The sequence below is a fragment of the Mixophyes fleayi genome, chromosome 11 (genome assembly GCF_038048845.1).
Source record: "Mixophyes fleayi isolate aMixFle1 chromosome 11, aMixFle1.hap1, whole genome shotgun sequence".
Taxonomy (NCBI): domain Eukaryota; kingdom Metazoa; phylum Chordata; class Amphibia; order Anura; family Limnodynastidae; genus Mixophyes; species Mixophyes fleayi.
In genome coordinates this window covers 84,410,547-84,433,512 of record NC_134412.1, presented here as the reverse complement: position 1 = coordinate 84,433,512, position 22,966 = coordinate 84,410,547, and the positions used below count along the sequence as shown (strand labels likewise).

General features: G+C 42.0%; 1 protein-coding gene across 2 annotated transcripts in view; it reads left to right on the top strand.

The window, feature by feature from the left end:
- The window catches only part of NPHP4 (nephrocystin 4), a 185,254-nt gene that overhangs the window by 88,062 nt on the left and 74,226 nt on the right, over window positions 1–22,966 (top strand). For both annotated transcript variants that reach the window (XM_075190021.1, XM_075190020.1), the window contains 2 exons: window positions 10,492–10,547; window positions 11,303–11,428. In XM_075190021.1, the coding sequence (XP_075046122.1) occupies window positions 10,492–10,547; window positions 11,303–11,428 (182 nt within the window). The remainder of the gene's footprint in view (window positions 1–10,491; window positions 10,548–11,302; window positions 11,429–22,966) is intronic.

Sequence of the window (22,966 nt, the reverse complement as noted above, 5' to 3'; positions counted from 1 at the left end):
TCTATTGAGCTGCTGTGACATCACTGACTCTGCCCCTGTGAATGAATATACCAATCTGCAGAGCAAGATTGCAAGCCTGTCACTCACACCCTGACATCTCCAGTAGAAATGTACCTGCCATCTAACTGCTGCAGCGTGGTTAAAGAGCATATGATAGACATGTTTAGTTAAGTATGAACAATTCCCCATATGTCATTCAACTCAGTAATGCATAGTCTTCACTACCTTCTATGTTGCATCTTCATGGAAAGAAATTAATGATCTACATTAAAGATTTAGACATTTATTCTGTGGAATAAACTGAGTTTTTACTACTAAACTCAACAGGATTTATATTTATTTCAAAATTCACAGTTATTCTATAATTGTCTAATATTTCTTAGATAATGTATTGCATTATCTTTTACTAAATAGATCTTATTAAAGAACAAGTAAAGCCCACTATTTAACATTAATAATACACATGAAACAACTGGAATTTTTATGCTTGAATAATTATGTCCCTTGTGCTCTTTCACTTCTTTGCAGCAGGCTGTCATGTTAGGAGGGAAGTATAGATACATAGGGCCGGAGTCATTAAGGAGAGTAAAGTAAAAAAAAAAAAGTAGTAAATCTTCTCTGGGACAAACCATGTTACAATGCAAGGGGTGTAAATTAGTTTATTATTTTGCACATAAGTTAAATACTGTCTGTTTTTTCATGTAGCACACAAGTACTTGATAGCTTTATTTTTATACTGAAATGTAAAGTTGATCTAGGGCATGCCCTACCCCAACTATAAATCTGTCCCACATTTTAAATTTACTTACCCCCCTCCAATGCAACATGGTTTTGCCCAGGTGCAAAGTTACTCCTTTTTTATGCTGTGCTCTCCTTAATGACTCAGGCCCAGAGTGACTGACAACTTGGCAAACTTACTTTGCAGAAATGAACTTGTTGGATTGGTTGATTCACACACAGAGGGATAGGGTTCATACGTCTAATTTTTAAAAGTGTTTTACCTTGATGGATGGTATCTGAAAATGTTATTTTGGCATTTAGTGTTCCTTTAATGGAACTCTGCTTCAAAGTCGCACTTTTTGTTTAAAATCTCTTTCGCTATGTGGTTTAATTTCACCTTTTTTTTTTTTTTTTTTTTTTTTTACATACGTTAAAAAGTGGCACTGTGGTTAGCATTGCTGTCTCACATCGTTGGAGTCATGAGTTTGACTCCAGCCAGGGCCCTATCTGTGTGGCGTTTGTATGTTATTCCCGTGTGTGTGTGGCTTTCCTCCGTGAATGATTACAAATACAGCGCTTCGTGGCACTATACAAACAAGCCATGATAATAATTTTATTCTATCTCTTACAGTCCCACAGTTACCATTATTTTTAGATGGATAGACTGCTGGAAGCTGCCAGTAGATACATCACAATGCCCCTGGCAGCCGTGCAGTGGAATTGTGCGTGTGTGTGTTTAGTCGCTTTGAAGCACTGCCAGGATCCCTTACACGTACACACACATACTGGAGTGTTCTACTGTCCTGTGACGGGGAATTCTAGATTACATGCAGGTTAAGGCCAGTGAAGAAAGGACACAGAGAATCGGGGTCAGGCCCTCGTTACCTTGGAGAAGGCATCAGAAAGTAATGGAATCTATGTCTATGAATTAGAAGCTTGCGAGCAGGGTCGTCTTGTACCTTAGTCTGTCTGTTTAATGCCCAGTCCTGTTTTATTAATGTGTTTGTTGTAAAGTGTAACTATGGATAATGTGCTGCGGTCATATAAATAAATTATAATAATATAGGGTTAGACGATAAGATGTACAGTAAAGAGGTATCCTTGCTGGAATAATAACATATCAGCAATGGCTATTTAATATGGCTGCTGTAAAGCTACTGAAATCCCCTTATTAACATGAGCATTTAAATAAAAATGCGAATATTAATTAATTATCCTGTTATAGTGCTAATTGAATTTGGGGTGGGTAATTGTTTTTGCCCCATTTTTCAGCTCTCCTAACGTTATCTTACATAGATCTAACAGTTGATCTGTATCATCATCATTGTTTATTTATATAGCGCTACTGATTCCACAGCGATGTACAGAGAAGTCTCTCACATCAGTCCCTGCCCCATTGGAGCTAACAGTCTAAATTCCCTAACACACACACAGACAGAGACTAGGGTCATACTGGTAGGTTAATTGGCTGCTATTAAATTGACCCTAGTCTGTGTATCTGTCTGTGAGTGTGTATATTAGGGAATTTAGACTGTAAGCCCCAATGGGGCAGGGACTGATGTGAGTGAGTTCTCTGTACAGCGCTGCGGAATCAGTGGCGCTATATAAATAAATGGTAAGTGATCTACCCTACTTGGCGATCTTTCTCTGTGACTTCCACGTGCGATTTGCCCTATTCACCGATCTCTCTATGTAGACAGGAATCCCAAATATGATATAATATTTATTGAAATGAGTTCACAATAAATCATATTCTCCAATTAATAAGAAGCTGGTTGCCATTTATTTTTCTTAACTTTTCTCACTGCTTTCTGGTGGAAAACTAAGTATATATTACAGTTGATTTTAACAGATCTACTTGTGAGCTGGAGATGGTATTAAATGATTTTTCACATCTTCCCTTCCATAGCCACTTTAGTAGAACTTAACCTGGATCTATTACATCAAAGGTGAAACGCGCTTCTGTATGTACATCAGTCATACATCCAACTTGTTTATACTTTATTGCAGCAAAGTTGCTGCTCTCTACAAAACCGTTATCCCCTTGTGAGGGTCATGGGTCATGAAATGTTGTTTTTCAACTATCAGACAGCACAACAAATAATAAATATTAATTGGGAATTGATCATCATACTATCAATTGGGAAATATTAAAAAAAAAGTGGGCTTGTGATTTAGCAAAGAGGACTTCAGCTAAAAAAAAGCAAAACAATTACAACAAGTAAAATAAAGTGTGACTATACGATGCGGACTGTGTGCCAATCACACACTTACAGCAGAGTAACCAATCGGTCAGTGCAGTAAGACAGGTGGGATTAAGGTATAACAACTAAATATTTCAATACGTTTTCCTAATTTAGTATGTTACAATGCTCAATTGTACCATGCGCCATCAGTAATTTATATTATACTACAATATTCACTTGTAATAGACATCAGTAGTCATTTATATTATATTTCAATATCCAACTCTGATAGACACCAGTAGTTATATATAGAAATTGAATATACAAAAAATAGTTAAAAAAATAAATCTACATAGTGAAACCTTGAGTTTATTTTCTTCTTTAACAGATGCCTCGGAATGTACTGTTTCCAATTGTGAAACGTGACTGTTCAGCTCGTTTTCACAGAGTGTCATAATACAGGCTGTTGTGTGCTGATTCCCACCTGCTACCTGTCCTCACATCCCGTATGATTGGAAAACACACAAGCAGATGTTATTCTGGTGCCTCTTTCAAGGCTATAAGAAGTTTTCACTTATCTCCTACACCTTATGGAAGAGCCTATTCTATGGGCTGAAGCATAGTTAGACGCATCCTATCAATACACTAGAAGCCAGTGACCTCCTCTGGCTATATGTTTTGTGTTATGTGACTGGTTTCTAATGAATTAGGCTGAATACCAGATGCCTGCCTCGCAAAATGGCGATGTATCACGTTCATCGTGTAATCAATGATGTAACAGGTTCCTCCTGTGATGCGTGATGTAACAGGTTCCTCGTGTGATGCGTGATGTAACAGGTTCCTCGTGTGATGGGGGATGTAACAGGTTCCTCGTGTGATCGATTCATGTGATCAATGATGTAACAGGTTCCTCGTGTGATCGATTCATGTGATCGGTGATGTAACAGGTTCCTCGTGTGATCACTGATGTAACAGGTTCCTCGTGTGATCGGTGATGTAACAGGTTCCTCGTGTGATTAGTGATGTAACAGGTTCCTCGTGTGATCAGTGATGTAACAGGTTCCTCGTGTGATCAGTGATGTAACAGGTTCCTCCTGTGATCAGTGATGTAACAGGTTCCTCGTGTGATTGGTGATGTAACAGGTTCCTCCTGTGATCAGTGATGTAACAGGTTCCTCGTGTGATGCGTGATGTAACAGGTTCCTCGTGTGATGCGTGATGTAACAGGTTCCTCGTGTGATCGATTCATGTGATCAATGATGTAACAGGTTCCTCGTGTGATCGATTCATGTGATCGGTGATGTAACAGGTTCCTCGTGTGATCACTGATGTAACAGGTTCCTCGTGTGATCGGTGATGTAACAGGTTCCTCGTGTGATTAGTGATGTAACAGGTTCCTCGTGTGATCATTGATGTAACAGGTTCCTCGTGTGATCAGTGATGTAACAGGTTCCTCGTGTGATCAATGATGTAACCGGTTCCTCATGTGATCAGTGATGTAACAGGTTCCTCGAGTGATTGGTGATGTAACAGGTTCCTCGTGTGATCATTGATGTAACAGGTTCCTCGTGTGATCGGTTCATGTGATCAGTGATGTAACAGGTTCCTCGTGTGATCGGTGATGTAACAGGTTCCTCGTGTGATCAGTGATGTAACAGGTTCCTCGAGTGATTGGTGATGTAACAGGTTCCTCCTGTGATCAGTGATGTAACAGGTTCCTCGAGTGATTGGTGATGTAACAGGTTCCTCGTGTGATGGGGGATGTAACAGGTTCCTCGTGTGATGGGGGATGTAACAGGTTCCTCGTGTGATCAGTGATGTAACAGGTTCCTCGTGTGATGCGTGATGTAACAGGTTCCTCGTGTGATGCGTGATGTAACAGGTTCCTCGTGTGATTGGTGATGTAACAGGTTCCTCCTGTGATCAGTGATGTAACAGGTTCCTCGTGTTATGCGTGATGTAACAGGTTCCTCGTGTGATGGGGGATGTAACAGGTTCCTCGTGTGATGGGGGATGTAACAGGTTCCTCGTGTGATGGGGGATGTAACAGGTTCCTCGTGTGATCAGTGATGTAACAGGTTCCTCCTGTGATCAGTGATGTAACAGGTTCCTCCTGTGATCAGTGATGTAACAGGTTCCTCGTGTGATCGATTCATGTGATCAATGATGTAACAGGTTCCTCGTGTGATCGGTGATGTAACAGGTTCCTCCTGTGATCAGTGATGTAACAGGTTCCTCGTGTGATCAGTGATGTAACAGGTTCCTCGTGTGATCGGTGATGTAACAGGTTCCTCGTGTGATCGGTGATGTAACAGGTTCCTCCTGTGATCGGTGATGTAACAGGTTCCTCGTGTGACCGGTGATGTAACAGGTTCCTTGTGTGATCGGTGATGTAACAGGTTCCTCGTGTGATCGGTGATGTAACAGGTTCCTCCTGTGATCAGTGATGTAACAGGTTCCTCCTGTGATCAGTGATGTAACAGGTTCCTCGTGTGATCGATTCATGTGATCAATGATGTAACAGGTTCCTCGTGTGATCGGTGATGTAACAGGTTCCTCCTGTGATCAGTGATGTAACAGGTTCCTCCTGTGATCAGTGATGTAACAGGTTCCTCGTGTGATCAGTGATGTAACAGGTTCCTCGTGTGATCAGTGATGTAACAGGTTCCTCGTGTGATCGGTGATGTAACAGGTTCCTCGTGTGATCGGTGATGTAACAGGTTCCTCCTGTGATCGGTGATGTAACAGGTTCCTCGTGTGATCAATGATGTAACAGGTTCCTCGTGTGATGCGTGATGTAACAGGTTCCTCGTGTGATCGGTGATGTAACAGGTTCCTCGTGTGATCGGTGATGTAACAGGTTCCTCGTGTGATCGGTGATGTAACAGGTTCCTCGTGTGATCAATGATGTAACAGGTTCCTCGTGTGATCAATGATGTAACAGGTTCCTCGTGTGATCGGTGATGTAACAGGTTCCTCGTGTGATCGGTGATGTAACAGGTTCCTCGTGTGATCGGTGATGTAACAGGTTCCTCGTGTGATCAATGATGTAACAGGTTCCTCGTGTGATCAATGATGTAACAGGTTCCTCGTGTGATCGGTGATGTAACCGGTTCCTCGTGTGATCAATGATGTAACAGGTTCCTCGTGTGATCGGTTCATGTGATCAGTGATGTAACAGGTTTCTCGTGTGATCGGTGATGTAACAGGTTCCCCATGGATTTGCATGAATATTGTTTAGGTTCACATAATGGCCACTCACAGTATAATATGCAGCAGTGTTGTTCTATCATCCCCCCACATACAGCCTTGGTGGGAGGGGGTGACCTTTCATCTCTGGGCTCTCCTCAGCGCTCCATATCTGCGAACACACTATGGCTAGGCCCCAGCGCTGACCTACTGAGCCTTTCCTAGCAGTCATGCCAAAATAAATTCCTCTTATTACACCTCAAAAGCCAAATAAGTAAAGTGAAAATGGCTATTCTGAGGACTTCCAAGATTGATCATAAAAATCAAATAAATGAAGTTTATGAAGCATTTTATACCGCTGATGCAAATATTATGACTTCCTTAAATCCAAAGCCAACTTTTTGACGCCATTTTTTTTTCCCTTTAATTGGCAGACTTTCAGTTAATATACCATGCCTATATAAACTAATTTTATTGCAGTTATCTTGTTAACAACCTTTTCTGTTTTAATTACATTTATAATTGTTTTAATTGAATTGATAGTTTCCCCCAGCCTAGTATAATATAAATAGAGAATTACAAAAAATAGGTGTGATTTAATGACATTCTACTGGGGTCTGTTTCAATTCGCCTGAGCGACAGAGGACGACATTTGTGTGTTTGGCAAATTCCCCATCCCCCCTCCCAAATAAAAATACATTTATGATCAAACTAAATAATAATAAGTTTATCTGAGAAAAACTTTTTATTAATCATATAAGAGGCTTTAAAAAGGAGAGAATCATCTAAAATAGCAGTTAACAGCTAACTGCGGTGTGGATCAATGCTATTTAAACCTGGAATGACCTTGAGACAAAATAATCAGGTCTTTTTCATTGAGCATCAAAGAAAATGAAAAGGCATGTAATATTGACCTATTCCTGGCTGCAGAGAGAGGTCTATAAATTCCTTTTAAGTAAGTTTGCCTCTGACACACTCCACAAAAAGAATACATGATAAAAGGCCGAGCAAATACACAAAAAAAAAAAGGTGTCACATTTAAGACCGAAAACGTTGGCTTGTTCAATTATTTTTTAAACAAGCAGATAGTTCCTTGTCCTTCCCTCCATCAGAGGTAAGGGGGTATTACTTTATGGTTTTAGTAGCAGATTTGCTGTATAAGGAAAGGAAGTCCTATCTGCCAATACTCCTGATCAGAGAGGTGATCCAGGAAAAAATGGACAGCACGGTGACTCAGTGGTTAGCAGCACTTCCACATCACAGCACTGGGGTCATGAGTTCAATTCCCGACCATGGTCTTATCTGTGTGGAGTTTATATGCTCTCCCTGTGTTTGCGTGGGTTTCCTCCTGGTGCTCTGGTTTCCTCCCACACTCCAAAAACATACTAGTAGGTTAATTGGCTGCTATTAAATTGACCCTAGTCTGTATATCTGTGTGTGTGTGTGTGTGTGTGTGTGTGTGTGTGTTAGGGAATTTAGACTGTAAGCTCCAATGGGGCAGGAACTGATGTGAGTTCTCTGTACAGCGCTGCGGACTTAGTGGCAGTGGCGCACGCAGGGAGGGTTTCTGAGTCTCTAGAAAACCCCCCCCCCTGCGCTAACTAAGTGGCCACTGTCCTATACAGCAGCCGCGGCGCTGTCAAAGAAGCGTCCGTATTGTATACAGCACCGCCGCAGACGCTTCTTAGACAGCGCCGTGGCTGCTGTTTAGGACAGCGCTGGCGAAACGGAGCTGCTGCGCATGTCTCTCGGGGTTTTTTGTTTTTTTTGGGTCGGCGGGGAGAAACCCGCCCCCCCCCGACAATCCTCCGTGCGCCCCTGTAGTGGCGCTATGTAAATAAATGATGATGATGAAAATAGACCATCCCTTCATACACAAACGATTTGCAAATCTGCCAACACAATAAACAGATTGAGTGAGACGTCACCCAATATCTAGATTGTTGGCAGTCATGACTGAAGCATATATAAATAATAAATAAAAGCACTGTTAAATTTTCGTCTGACTTTTTACTGCAGGTTTGATAAAAGTTATGCGTTATTGAATAGCTTCTCCCCACCCATCAGAGATATCAATAAAGACACAGCCGCCCATCTCTTGACTGTTCCTATAGACTTGCTATAGACATCATTGGTCATGTCCTTAACGCTATATCAACCAACCATTGGAGAGTATTGTTACCTTTGACAGTGTTTCTCAATACTCATGGGCTGGTTAATGTGCCCACACACACTGCCATTCTGTCCGCCAGTAGCGCAGCTTTAGAACTTATTGGACGTAAACCGTTCTATGTGTTGGCTCAAGGTGATTGTCATACCTGATGATCACCTGATCGGACAATGTCGATTGGGACTGAGAGAGAATGCATTTGGGCAGTGATTTAAGTGTGTTTGTGGTCATTGCCCGGGCACTCTATAAGACCGAGTACCCAGTAGCTGGGCCTTTCCTGTTTATCTACACGTATATGGCTGAGTTGGTGGATTGTGCGCTGTTTGAGCAGTGGAATCTGCCTATGCAGTGTTCTCCCCAGAAACTTTTGCCAGGCGGGTGGCATTAAGAAGCAGCCGGGTGGGGGCAGTGTAATACTTTGCAATAATAATGAAAAATGTTGGAGGTTATTGCCCGCACCTGCCAGGACTGGTCAGACTGGTGGTCAGTGGTCTAATACACACTGCTGGCTGTAGTGCTCACATAGTGCCTGTTCTAGTAGTTGAGACAATGGTTTATTCTATTGTAATAGGTCTCTGTTAGGATCCAAGAGCCGGGTGGCTAGTAAAACCAGCCGGGTGGGGCACTCGGGAAATAGGTGCTGGGGAGAGCACTGCTGTGTATGGTCATGTCTACAGTGCATCTTACACAGGTGATCCAATTAGTGTCATATGTAGATCTATTGAAATGAGTCACTAATGAAAGGATTTATGTAAAGATGTATTTTTATGGGTGCTCCTTACTGCATAGAGGGGGGGAGGCAACTATTGTGAAATACTTGACTTTTACACCATGGCTGAGCTGATGGAGCTCAGGCCTCGTCCTGTATTTTTAATGGGGCACATAGTACTGTATGGGGCATATAATGCCACACATTTTGTGACTACAAGTTGTATTGTGACAGAGAAGCCCATTTCTGGATCCACTTTATTATTGTCTTATATTTATATATCGCTGACATATTACGTAGTGCTGTACATGGAGGGGAGTGTGACACAAAGAAAATGACGTATGATGACCTGATACAGAAGGTAAAGATGGCCTTGCCTAAAGGAGCTTACAATCTAAGTGTGGAGAACACATGATACATGTGGTGGCGGAATAACAATTGTAGCAGCAGGTGGGGAAAGTGCAGCACAGTTATCAGCCGCCAATAATAAACTTTGCCCAATGTGAAACAAAGCTTCAGCCACTGACTAATGTAACCATTGCAGCTCCGATGTCCCATCAGTCCTAGGATTATTTTAGCCATAAATGAACAAACATCGAGCAGTATTTTAGGAGAAAACCTGAAGAGTTTTATTCAATGAAATGGGGTGGTTCTAAAGTGGTGTGGTGGGTAGAGGGTGGATGCGCAGTGCACACACGTTCAGCCTTTCCACACACCTAGGGGTATATTTACTAAACTGCGGGTTTGAAAAAGTGGAGATGTTGCCTATGGCAACCAGTCAGATTCTAGCTGTCATTTTGTACAATGTAGTAAATAAATGATAACTCGAATCTGATTGGTTGCTATAGGCAACATCTCTACTTTTTCAAACCCGCAGTTTAGTAAATATACCCCCTAGTTGTATTCTTAGTTTGCGGAGGAGTATATATAGAGGGCTGGTGCTAGCATCTCCGGAACCCCACCCCCTCCGTTTCTGTTCCGGAGCTTCAGCTGGCGGGTGCCCTACTGCAGCGGTTACCAGACTTAACGTGTTCTGCCAGCCCTGTATATATGTATTTGTGTATGTGTGTGTGTGTGTGTGTGTGTGTGTGTGTATATGTATATATATAATATATATGTATATGTATATATATATAATATATATGTGTATATATATATATATATATATATATCCACCATATATATGTATGTGTGTGTGTATATACACAACTTTGTAGGCATTTTTATTTCCAAGATCATCTAGAGATCACCCATATTAAACAATTCTGCTTCCCTCGCAGAACTCCTTCATATTGTTGGTCATGTTACTCCACTTGTCTAAACCTAATTATTCACTGTACATGGATAGACAGATCAGTGGAGCACAAGTGTTAATTGCCTTTAGAAAACCCCAATGAGAATACTTTGACTAAATCACATATGATGCAAATTAACTTGCCCACCAGCTTATCGCAACATTGTTTTATTAACATTGTATGTTTACTAAGATTAAATATAGTTTTTCTATTATTTTTTAGCGAGGACGCTGGTTACAAATCCTGTTTCCCTTCAAGAGACTCAACTGGGACCTGCAGTAAGTGATTTCTTGTAATAGTATTTTTTGACATGATAATGTGGGGTTGTGGCATTGAAATGCAGTAGCTCCATTAGAGGGCGCTATTGCACAACAGCTTCTGATAATCACTATGGTTTGCTATTAAAGGTGCGCTACCATCTAGGAAAATATTTTATTATGGTGCCCCCTCCCTCAAGCCAGAGCCGCGAGGGCTGCAGCTGTTATTCCCAGCGCTATGCTGGTTCTGTAATACAGAACTGTATTGTATAGTGATAATAGGCTCCTGTCAAATGGGTGCAGGATTATTGTGGTGGCAAAGATACATCTATATTATAAAATGTTTATACCTCCAACTTGTTTCCAATCTGTAGAGGTCTCTCTGATGGACTCTGCATTGGTGAGTTTGGGCACTATGGATTTGTGTGCTGTGTTAATAATATAGACATGCGGGTACATATGAAACAATAGCATGTTAGGTTTAATCAGTCTAGTAGAAGTTTTAGTTAATGAAAGCAAATGTCTGATTTTGTGTTAGAAAAACTGCACCCGCCACACTTGGGGTTTTAAAACCATGTAGAAAGCACTTTGGATTTTGTGATCCCCAAGTTTTTAAAAGTTTTTCAGCTCTTCTAACTTTTGTAATATGCTTGACTTTCAAATGTCATATTTACAGCGTTTAAACATCCCAGCTGTGCAGGACTAAAGTAGTTTTACATGTTAATATTGATCTTTTATTAAACCCATTGAGAGTAGTTGTTTTGTTTTTGCTTTAGTTGTCAATATCCCAGTTGACTACATCTTCGCGTTATCCAACCATAAGCCACTCGTCTAAAATATCTCACCAACAAGTCCCCAACCAGCTCATGCCTTCGCCAATGGCCTATCAACACTCTCACGCAGTAAGTGTTCCTGTTTATCATGCCTACAGTAATCGCTTCCTTTACAGCTTGTCCAGGACTGTTTCTATTACAACCGTGCAAAGTAATAATTGGTGTTTTATCTACTTATTGCTGCACTTGTGGGGTTTATAAAAATATACGTGACACAGTGCTCAAAACCTAGATGGCTCATAAATCTCAGTGGTAAAAAATACATCTACCTAGATGGCTAATAAAGATCAGTGGTAAAAAAAACCCATCTGGTTTATACTGTTTCTTTGTTGGAATTTATGTCGTTATTTCTATTTTGCATATTTTAAAAATATAATTTTGAATAGTATATGCTATGCTCCAAACTACATATCAATGCAAATATATTATAGACCAATATTAAATGCTATATAATTTTGCAGCTAAGTGTTGGGGTTAGGGTTATGCCACAGGACTTGGCATTGCGGCTTTAAAACCGCCAATATGAGGGTCGTCATTTTAATTGGCGCCAACACGCCGTGTCGGGATTTTTTGTCTTCGGAATTTAGCTGAACACTTTCAGATACTTTGCGTGTCATTTTTAAGGTCAGACTATATTTATTTATTGTTGGGAATGTAAGCATTGGGTTTTTCATGTCAGGGCACATGTTTTTAAGTGTTTTGGGTTTTGTTTTTATGTTCAGCTCACCTGATACACTCAGGTGTAATCTCCAGCTCACCAGTAGATGGGTTGGAATTAACTTTCATAATGTCTATTTTTCCACCAGAATGCAGCAGTAAATGTTATTAGAATTAATAGTATCTTATCGTATAAATATCTTCTTATAACTTTGGGGGAGGGAATGAACAAAGCATTGCGTGGTCCCTTATTAATACAACAGTGCCATGTACAATGCTGACATTCATCTGTCTTACTTGTGACCTGGGGCTGAGCTGACTACATAGCAGGGGATTAGCATTAAGCAGTCAGAAAAGGTTATTCTGGTGGACTATTTCATGTCTGTTGAATTATTTATTTACATACCTTAACAGCTAATGGTACATTATAAATTCACAGGCATATGTGCTCAGTCTATAGCTTCCAGCTCATTGATCTTCACTGAAAAAAGTACTTTTAGACACACTCGACCTAGGTGTCTTATATACGGATTTATCATCTACTTTCATGATGCCTTTACAAGCCCGCGGATATATTAACTCTTTAAAAAAGTTTAAAGGACAATAGGTACATTTTATTTATACATATTTCTTTCTTTTTGGTCCCGTTGGGCCAAACGGACGGATCGCTTCAGGCATCACTGTTAGTTCAGTTAGAACACAACACACTGATAATCATCCATTAGACAGCCTAGGCTCACGCCTAGGGCCCAATGGGCACTGAGGGGCCCGGGTTACTCTAAAATATTTTTATTTTCTAAAATAGAACAGTGGCTTAGTGGTTAGCACTTCTGTGTCACAGCACTGGGGTCATGAGTTTGATTCTCAACCATGGCCTTATCTGTGTGGAGTTTGTATGCTCTCCCCGTGTTTGCGTGGGTTTCTTCCTGGTGCTCCGGTTTCTTCCCACACTCCAAAAACATAGTGGTAGGAAAATTGGCTGCTATCAAAATTGACCCTAGTATCTTTCTCTCTATCTGTGTGTGTATGTTAGGGAATTTAGTCTGTAAGCCCCAATGGGGCAGAGACTTATGTGAATGAGTTCTCTGTACAGTGCTGCAGAATTAGTGGCGCTATATAAATAACTGATGATGTTGATGATGTCTAAAATAGCCACTGTTCTCTTGGTGATTCGGTCACGCGGCACTGTTCTCTTGGTGATTGGCCATAAAGGCACTGTTCTCTTGGTGATTGGCCATAAAGGCACTGTTCTCTTGGTGATTGGCCATGAAGGCACTGTTCTCTTGGTGATTGGCCATGAAGGCACTGTTCTCTTGGTGATTTGGTCACGAAGGCACTGTTCTCTTGGTGATTGCCCATAAAGGCACTGTTCTCTTGGTGATTGGCCATAAAGGCACTGTTCTCTTGGTGATTGGCCATGAAGGCACTTTTCTCTTGTCGATTTGGTCATGAAGGCACTGTTCTCTTGGTGATTGGCCATGAAGGCACTGTTCTCTTGGTGATTGACCATGAAGGCACTGTTCTCTTGGTGATTGACCATGAAGGCACTGTTCTCTTGGTGATTGGCCATAAAGGCACTGTTCTCTTGGTGATTGGCTATGAAGGCACTTTTCTCTTGTCGATTTGGTCACGAAGGCACTGTTCTCTTGGTGATTGACCATGAAGGCACTGTTCTCTTGGTGATTGACCATGAAGGCACTGTTCTCTTGGTGATTGGCCATAAAGGCACTGTTCTCTTGGTGATTGGCTATGAAGGCACTTTTCTCTTGTCGATTTGGTCACGAAGGCACTGTTCTCTTGGTGATTGACCATGAAGGCACTGTTCTCTTGGTGATTTGGTCACAAAGGTACTGTTCTCTTGGTGATTGACCATGAAGGCACTGTTCTCTTGGTGATTGGTCACAAAGGCACTGTTCTCTTGGTGATTCGGTCACGCGGCACTGTTTTCTTGGTGATTTGGTCACGAAGGCACTGTTCTCTTGGTGATTCGGTCACGATGCACTGTTTTCTTGGTGATTGGTCACGAAGGCACTGTTCTCTTGGTGATTTGGTCATGAAGGCACTGTTCTCTTGGTGATTGGTCATGAAGACACTGTTCTCTTGGTAATTGGCCATGAAGGCACTGTTCTCTTGGTGATTTGGTCACGAAGGCACTGTTCTCTTGGTGATTGACCATGAAGGCACTGTTCTCTTGGTGATTTGGTCACGAAGGCACTCTTCTCTTGGTGATTTGGTCACGAAGGCACTGTTCTCTTGGTGATTTGGTCACGAAGGCACTGTTCTCTTGGGGATTGACCATGAAGACACTGTTCTCTTGGTGATTTGGTCATGAAGGCACTGTTCTCTTGGTGATTTGGTCATGAGGCACTGTTTTCTTGGTGATTGGTCATGAAGGCACTGTTCTCTTGGTGATTTGGTCATGAAGGCACTGTTCTCTTGGTGATTGACCATGAAGACACTGTTCTCTTGGTGATTTGGTCACGAAGGCACTGTTCTCTTGGTGATTTGGTCACGAAGGCACTGTTCTCTTGGTGATTTGGTCATGAGGCACTGTTCTCTTGGTGATTGGTCATGAAGACACTGTTCTCTTGGTGATTGGCCATGAAGGCACTGTTCTCTTGGTGATTGGCCATGAAGGCACTGTTCTCTTGGTGATTGGCCATGAAGGCACTGTTCTCTTGGTGATTGACCATGAAGACACTGTTCTCTTGGTGATTTGGTCATGAAGGCACTGTTCTCTTGGTGATTTGGTCATGAAGGCACTGTTCTCTTGGTGATTTGGTCATGAAGACACTGTTCTCTTGGTGATTTGGTCATGAAGACACTGTTCTCTTGGTGATTTGGTCTTGAGGCACTGTTTTCTTGGTGATTGGTCATGAAGGCACTGTTTTCTTGGTGATTGGTCATGAAGGCACTGTTCTCTTGGTGATTTGGTCACGAAGGCACTGTACTCTTGGTGATTTGGTCACAAAGGCACTGTTCTCTTGGTGATTTGGTCACGAAGGCACTGTTCTCTTGGTGATTGACCATGAAGACACTGTTCTCTTGGTGATTTGGTCACAAAGGCACTGTTCTCTTGGTGATTGACCATGAAGACACTGTTCTCTTGGTGATTGGCCATGAAGACACTGTTCTCTTGGTGATTGGCCATGAAGACACTGTTTTCTTGGTGATTGGCCATGAAGACACTGTTTTCTTGGTGATTTGGTCACAAAGGCACTGTTCTCTTGGTGATTCGGTCACGCGGCACTGTTCTCTTGGTGATTTGTTAACGAAGGCACTGTGCTCTTGGTGATTTGGTCACGATCACTGTTCTCTTGGTGATTGGTCACGAAGGCACTGTTCTCTTGGTGATTGACTATGAAGACACTGTTCTCTTGGTAATTGGCCATGAAGGCACTGTTCTCTTGGTGATTTGGTCACGATGCACTGTTCTCTTGGTGATTGGTCATGAAGGCACTGTTCTCTTGGTAATTGGCCATGAAGGCACTGTTCTCTTGGTGATTTGGTCACGATGCACTGTTCTCTTGGTGATTGGTCATGAAGGCACTGTTCTCTTGGTGATTTGGTCACGATGCACTGTTCTCTTGGTGATTGGTCATGAAGGCACTGTTCTCTTGGTAATTGGCCATGAAGGCACTGTTCTCTTGGTAATTGGTCATGAAGGCACTGTTCTCTTTATTAATTGGCCATGAAGGCACTGTTCTCTTGGTGATTTGGTCACGATGCACTGTTCTCTTGGTGATTGGTCATGAAGGCACTGTTCTCTTGGTGATTTGGTCACGATGCACTGTTCTCTTGGTGATTGGTCATGAAGGCACTGTTGTGTTGGTAATTTTTTATCAATTGCCTAAGTGAAGTCACTGGTCAAATTGATAGCCTGCTTTCTCATACTGGTACCACTTGTAACATCTGAGTGGCAATGTGTTTTTTCCCAATGAAAATCACTGCCATATTAAAAACTTAACTTTAAGTGAATGAATGTGTTACAGTACATGAATGAAAACTTCCAGTCTCTTAACTTTTTTTGTTATTTGTGAGGTTGAATCTGTTGTAGGTTATTCTCAGGGATATTTCAGGACGTCCATTTTATTCAAGTGCTTGTCTTTTGTTTGAAAATAAGAATTATCCTGACTTCAGATGAATGTGGCTGCACTGACTACACTAAAATAAAAAATAAAGTTTTGTTAGACCCCCAGAAGTAAAAAAGTCTTCTGGTTACCCGCATCTGTGACTGCTTGGTGGAACCATTTTCAGAGATGATACGAGGTGACACTTGATAGTATTTGTTTTAATTATACATATCATCCACGCACTCATCATCTCCCGCCTTGATTATTGTAACCTCCTCCTCACTGGCCTCCCCCTCTCCCGTCTCTCCCCCCTCCGCTCTATACTCAATGCGGCCGCATGACTCATCTTCCTCTCACGCCGCTCCTCCTCTGCCTCCCCTCTCTGCCTTGCCTTACACTGGCTCCCCTTCCCCTACAGAATCCTTTTCAAACTCCTCACCACCACTTACAAGGCTCTCTCCAACTCTACTGCCCCTTATATCTCTAACCTCCTCTCCATTCACACTCCTGCCCGCTCCCTGCGCTCGGCCAACGACCGCCGCCTCTCCTCCACCCTTATCACCTCTTCCCACTCCAGAATCCAAGACTTTTCCCGTGCAGCCCCCCTTCCCTGGAACGACCTCCCTCGTTCCATCCGTCTCTCTCCTACTCTGTGCTCCTTCAAACGTGCACTCAAAACTCACCTCTTTTTCAAAGCCTACCAACCATCTACATAACCCCCATCTCCTCCCTTTGCTAGTCCTCCCTTCTCTCCTCTTGCCTCAACTGGCTCCTCTTGTGCCTGGTCTGTTTACCCTCCCTTAGGATGTAAGGTCGTATGAGCAGGGCCCCCTCCACTCCTGTCTCCTCACCTGTTCTTCCGCTCCGTCTTTACTGCATATGACTAGCCGGAGTTTCTGAAGTATTGGTACTTTTTGTTCATTGTTCTGTATGGTTTCACCCTGTATAGTCTACTGTTAGTACTGTGTGCGGCGCTGCGGATACCTTGTGGCGCCTAACAAATAAATGATAATAATACATAACTCACACGGCTGAATGGAAATGGCATGTCATTCACTCGACTTAATGGAATTGTTTTAGAACACATTGGCGGCACCTACAAAGTATTTTTCTGAGGTTTTAGTTTATATATAGAACCTGACAGAAGTGAACCTCACTGTACTGCGCAAGATAGCTTTTCTTTAAATAAAAAAAAGTGAGGTCCGTAGTGTCTTGTGAGTTGATAAACAGAATATTGGTTCAGGCCACAAAATGGCTACACACATTGTATGTTCGCAGTACAGACAGCCATTTTTGGCCTTGACCACCATTCATGAGAATGGAGCTTAGTTCATATTTGCCAACTTTTTACTTTGTCCCTCTGGGAGATCACGGCTGGGAGGTGAAGAGTGAGGACAGAAGCGGGGGCAGGGTGAATGACATAATTTTTGCCCAATGCCTCAAAAGCGTCATTTTGCCACTGGGGGCGGGGCCAAAATGACTCCAATCACTTCATAGAGGCTATCTACATTAGCAAGTGGGTAGGATGCAGGAGGATGGGATGTTCTCCCTGGATTCTTACCCGGAATTTGCGAGTTTCCCGAGTGAGTGGACAATTATGACCTAGGTAGAATATTGGTTCAGCTCATAAAATGGCTGCCTCCACTATATCCAGGTGTTTGGAATACTTTGAAAACATTAATCAAACGAAATTGGGTAGCTCTCCCGGGGTGCAGGCCATCCTCCGCATCCTTCCCACTTCTTAGTGAGGTGGGCGGGACAGGTGGCTTGATGACGCGATTCGCAACAAATTGCCTCATCTTGGCCAGCAGAGCAATGTGGCATTTACTGCATTGCACATCAAGGGCGGGGCCAAAATGATGCCACGCCCCCTTACACCTGACACTTGTCCTCTCCGGGATACATATAAAGAGTGCCAAGTATAAGATAACTCGATAAATAGAACGTTCCTTATAATACATCAGCTAAGAAAAAAGTAAACTTTAAACCAAAGAAATGATTTGTGCTTTATAAGTGTAACTCTGCACATTTAGATTTATGTGATAAGATTATTTTTTAAGGTGTAAAAAGCAAAAAAGATTAAAAGCATGGTTGCAAGTTGTAACATATATTTAAGTTAAGTAATTGCGACCATAAGTCACGTCTCTGAAAGGATGAGAAATCTTTTTGATAAAATACACAGTAAATATATTTACCATAGTCATTTGCATTGCTTGCAGTTGTTTTGAAATTTAAGACTTGTTAATTTACAGCAGAAGTAAATGTCTCAGCATCACTAACAAAATATATTTGCATTATATGTTTATATTTTACCAAGTATCTTAGTAGCCTCAACGTTGACCCCCATAGACTCCTAGAATATTTGCTATGTCATTAGATTATTGTGGTCTGTGGCACATTTGTATTATCATCATCATCAGTCATTCTCAACTGTTGATGATTTATTGTTCTCTACATGGATAACCTGTTCATGGGTCCTGGCAGTTGTCAAATCCAGTGGCCAGCAGCATGTATCCCAGTGCTATGACAGCAATGCTAACCACTTTGCAACTGCGCTTCCCTTATATTTGCTATGACAAACTTATTACAGTAGAACATTGTGAGTCAGTAGCCTTATTTACTAGAGCTTGCAGATAACTGATACATTTTTGATTGTAATTTCTCCTTAATGGTGTATGGAAATGGATACATGTAAATAACGTATTTCAACCATAAGGCAACAGAATATCTAATAACAATTTGCCAGTCCTCTTATAATCTGTTGGGGGATATTAATAAAAAAACAGAACATGGGTAAAGACCTCCTCTAAGAATAAGATGCTATGCAAAATATTTCTTAACCTTAAAAGGATAGCTGGATCAGGGCAATGTTGTGATTGAAGCCCTCCCAACTAGCCCAGGTTTGGCAGGGTTATCTTAATCGAGTAAGGTCTGTAAGCTTGCAATTTCAGGTTATTGTCATGAGGTGGCGTCCATTGATTTTTCTCTCTCAAGTTGAGGACTGGGAATAAAGGCCATTGGATGCTGCTACTAATCAACCCTGTAGCAATCCCAGAATGCATTGCACTCTCACAGCTGGAAGGCTATTATGATCACAGCTTCTCTCATCAGAGCAACCATGTCGTAGCCAGCATGTATATTGGTCCATTCCTTTACCACAGCTGAGCCAGGGATTGGCCAGGTTTGAAACACCCTCTCTCGCCATTGGCTGCGACTTGAACCTATGAAACGCCAGCTACCATGTAGTGTTCTACTAGCCTATCAGAGCCCTCAACACAGCCAGAGTTTTTTGATAAAAGAAAATGAATTTAGCTAGATCTGTGATAAACGTACAGAACACAAGACGGCACCATAGCCTGCCTGCAGGTGCATTAAAATGCCACATACACTTGTGTTCCTGTGTCATGGGGAATTGAAGAGCGTGTGTGTGCCAAACAGTTGGATGTCCTGACACTTTGCTATTTGTGTACATTTTAAAGGGATTATGCAGCACAAATAAAAAACAGATTAGCTCACTATAATTGTATGTGGTTAGCATCCCATGACGTGCCTATAACAGTGCAATATTTAGTTAGTTTAATTAGTTAGCTAATTCTAATAAGATGGCTCCCTAGAAAGCAATTAGCTATTTAAAACAAACTCATTTTTAATGCCATGTGCTTTCCAAGATTGGTTTTCCAACATAAATAATTGACTGAAACTTGTTTCCACATATGAAAAGTGAACATCTAGTTTGCTGAGTCTTTGACATTGACTGTAAATAAACTTCAGTAAACCAAAGACATCTGCCAAAAGCTGTAAACGCCTCCATTTACAGACATACAGTCCTTGCCTTTGTGCTAGTCCATTAACTGTTTGCTCACTACACTGCCAATCGTGTTTTCAGTGGAGTTTTATTTGGTGGTGTTTGGCCAATGTCAGCCCGCCTGTTGAAATCATTATTCAATACTGGGTATGCATGGATTAGTTCATAACAGCAGCACCAAGTATTTCAGCTCAGCCAACTCACGGGGGTCCAAGTGTGGGAAATTTTGAAGTGGGAGGGGCTTGGAGAACTCATAGCCAATGTTGCCAACAGCATAGAGTAGTGGTCTGAGGCTGGTTTTGGCCACATATATGTTTTATCACAAGTATGTTGTTGGTGCAGTGTGAAAGAACTCAAAAACAAATGACGCAAACATTACATTTATGTGGACATGGGCTTCTCTATGGACTGCTGGTAGCCATGTCTTCCTGTATGATGATTGTAATGATTTCTTCGTCTAAGATCTTGTAGATGTGAATTCTGGTACAGTGTTGTAACACTTTGTGAACAACCTTGTGAAATAGGCGGACTGCACAAATCGTAGAAGCCCCTTTATCTCAGTCCCAGCCCTCATTTCTAAGTACACCTGTGGCCTCTGCATATTAATGAATCACTTACAATCATTAATACATTAATGGCTCGTACCCATGGATGGTTGTAGAGCAGCTCTCCCAGAATCCCACAGCTATGTGCACCTTTACATCTTTGCATTAGCCAATAATTACATACAGGTGATTTGAACACTGTGCACAGCACTTTCTGTAACGGTAACTAAATCAGACGGGTCACACCTTCCGATTCACATGGTCCCGTACTAGAGAGTGAGCTACCTCGGTAACAGTGATCTGCTACAAGGGCCACTGCTCACTCGTTCAGTATGCATTGGGCACAATGGTAGCTCTGTCCAATCACAGTTCATTACATAGGAAACGCAAACGTAACACTGATACCAGTTTTTGTACTGGTTGCTCCCTACTTTTTTAATCAGTAGACTCTATACTTGAGCAGTAGCACCAACAAGTCCTGGTAGAGAATCCTCTCTGGCTGAGCATAATGTCGCTGTGTTGGCTGCATAGTGATATGTATACTGGCATGGAGCTGTATATTGTGCATTGAAGCTGTGTATATTAGGATGATACTATGCATGCTGCCATTGGGGTTGTATATGCCTGCATAGAGTTCTCATGCTGCCACAGAACTGTAATTTGCAGCCTTTGGTTGTGGCATTTGGTTCTCATACTGGCATTGGGTTGTCGCGCCGTCATTGGGTTGTTGCGCCGTCATTGGGTTGTTGCGCCGTCATTGGGTTGTTGCGCCGTCATTGGGTTGTTGCGCCGTCATTGGGTTGTTGCGCCGTCATTGGGTTGTTGCGCCGTCATTGGGTTGTTGCGCCGTCATTGGGTTGTTTCGCCGACATTGGGTTGTTTCGCCGACATTGGGTTGTTTCGCCGACATTGGGTTGTTTCGCCGTCATTGGGTTGTTTCGCCGACATTGGGTTGTTTCGCCGACATTGGGTTGTTTCGCCGACATTGGGTTGTTTCGCCGTCATTTGGTTGTTTCTCCGTCATTGGGTTGTTGCGCCGTCATTGGGTTGTTGCGCCGTCATTGGGTTGTTGCGCCGTCATTGGGTTGTTGCGCCGTCATTGGGTTATTATGCCGACATTGGGTTGTTATGCCGACATTGAGTTGTTATGCCTTTATTGGGTTGTTATGCCTTTATTGGGTTGTTTCGCCGTCATTGGGTTGTTTTGCCGTCATTGGGTTGTTTCTCCATCATTGGGTTGTTTCGCCGACATTGGGTTGTTGCGCCATCATTGGGTTGTTTCGCCGTCATTGGGTTGTTTCGCCGTCATTGGGTTGTTTCGCCGTCATTGGGTTGTTTCGCCGTCATTGGGTTGTTTCGCCGTCATTGGGTTGTTACGCTGTCATTGATCTTATCTAGTGTTCATTGGCACTGTATGTTGTGGACATGGATGTATGTGCTGGACATTGGGTTTTATGTGCTTGACATGGCAACAGACTATGAATAGCATCTAATATGCTGAGCAATTGGGTCTGTTTTGCTAATGTTTACTGTTTTTGCCACATCACATGCTAAATATTTCCTTCCTTGCTTGACATACCAGTATAACATAAGCTATCATTAAATGTGTCAAGTCCAGATATTTATTTGAAGCTGGAATTCAGGTGAGTGTCTCTTTTTGGGATACAGTTTTATTATTTGTAAGTAAGAGCAGGGGAAATCTATAGAGGCTTCACAGCTGATTGCATTTCTGAGGAATCCAGATAGTGCCTATTTTCCAGTTGATTTCAGGTGTCTAGTAGCATGTCACTCCAGTGAGGTAAGATTTACGTGATGTGTTTAAACAGCAGAGGATTCCCATGATATAGTCTTGCAAATGAGTCACTGAAATACAATGTTTCTCCTTGTTAATTCAGCGGAATAAAAATGCAATCAAAGCCCAAAGACAGGGATTTATTTTTTTTTAAAAAATTACAGATGTATTTAAAGTCATCTTTAGAGAGTTGCCCTATATCATTAAAAGTTTACCAAAGCATTTAGCCCACCACCTAAAAAAAAGTTCTGTAACATTACTAAATAAATAATAGTTTTATAGGCACTATTAGTGAAATCAAAGCAAAAAACACAGTTGTTGTCAGCACTTAGCCTTACTAATGCAAATCTGTATGTATCTTGCAAACAAAAAGTTTGAGGTATAGGTTCATATTTTGATCAAAGCATTTAAGCTTGCAACCCAACATCAAGGCTCATCATATTAGCAAATAGCCTTAAAGAGGCAGGATGGACAGCTGATAGGACAACATTAGGCAATATTTGGAAACAAATTAGAGAAGATATAAGCCTGTGTTTGGCTATTTTCATAATGTCCAAGATACCAGCGGTTACCCATTGGCACTGACTTACCTGGTGATTGCACCTGGAAACCCCCCAAGTCAAACGGCTTGGCTGTGAGACAGCCAATGGGTGCAGCTCCCAAGCTATCCCCACTAAGCAGTAGTGCAGGGCCCAGGAGAAAAAGAACAAGACACTGATGTAGTTGGAGACAGAC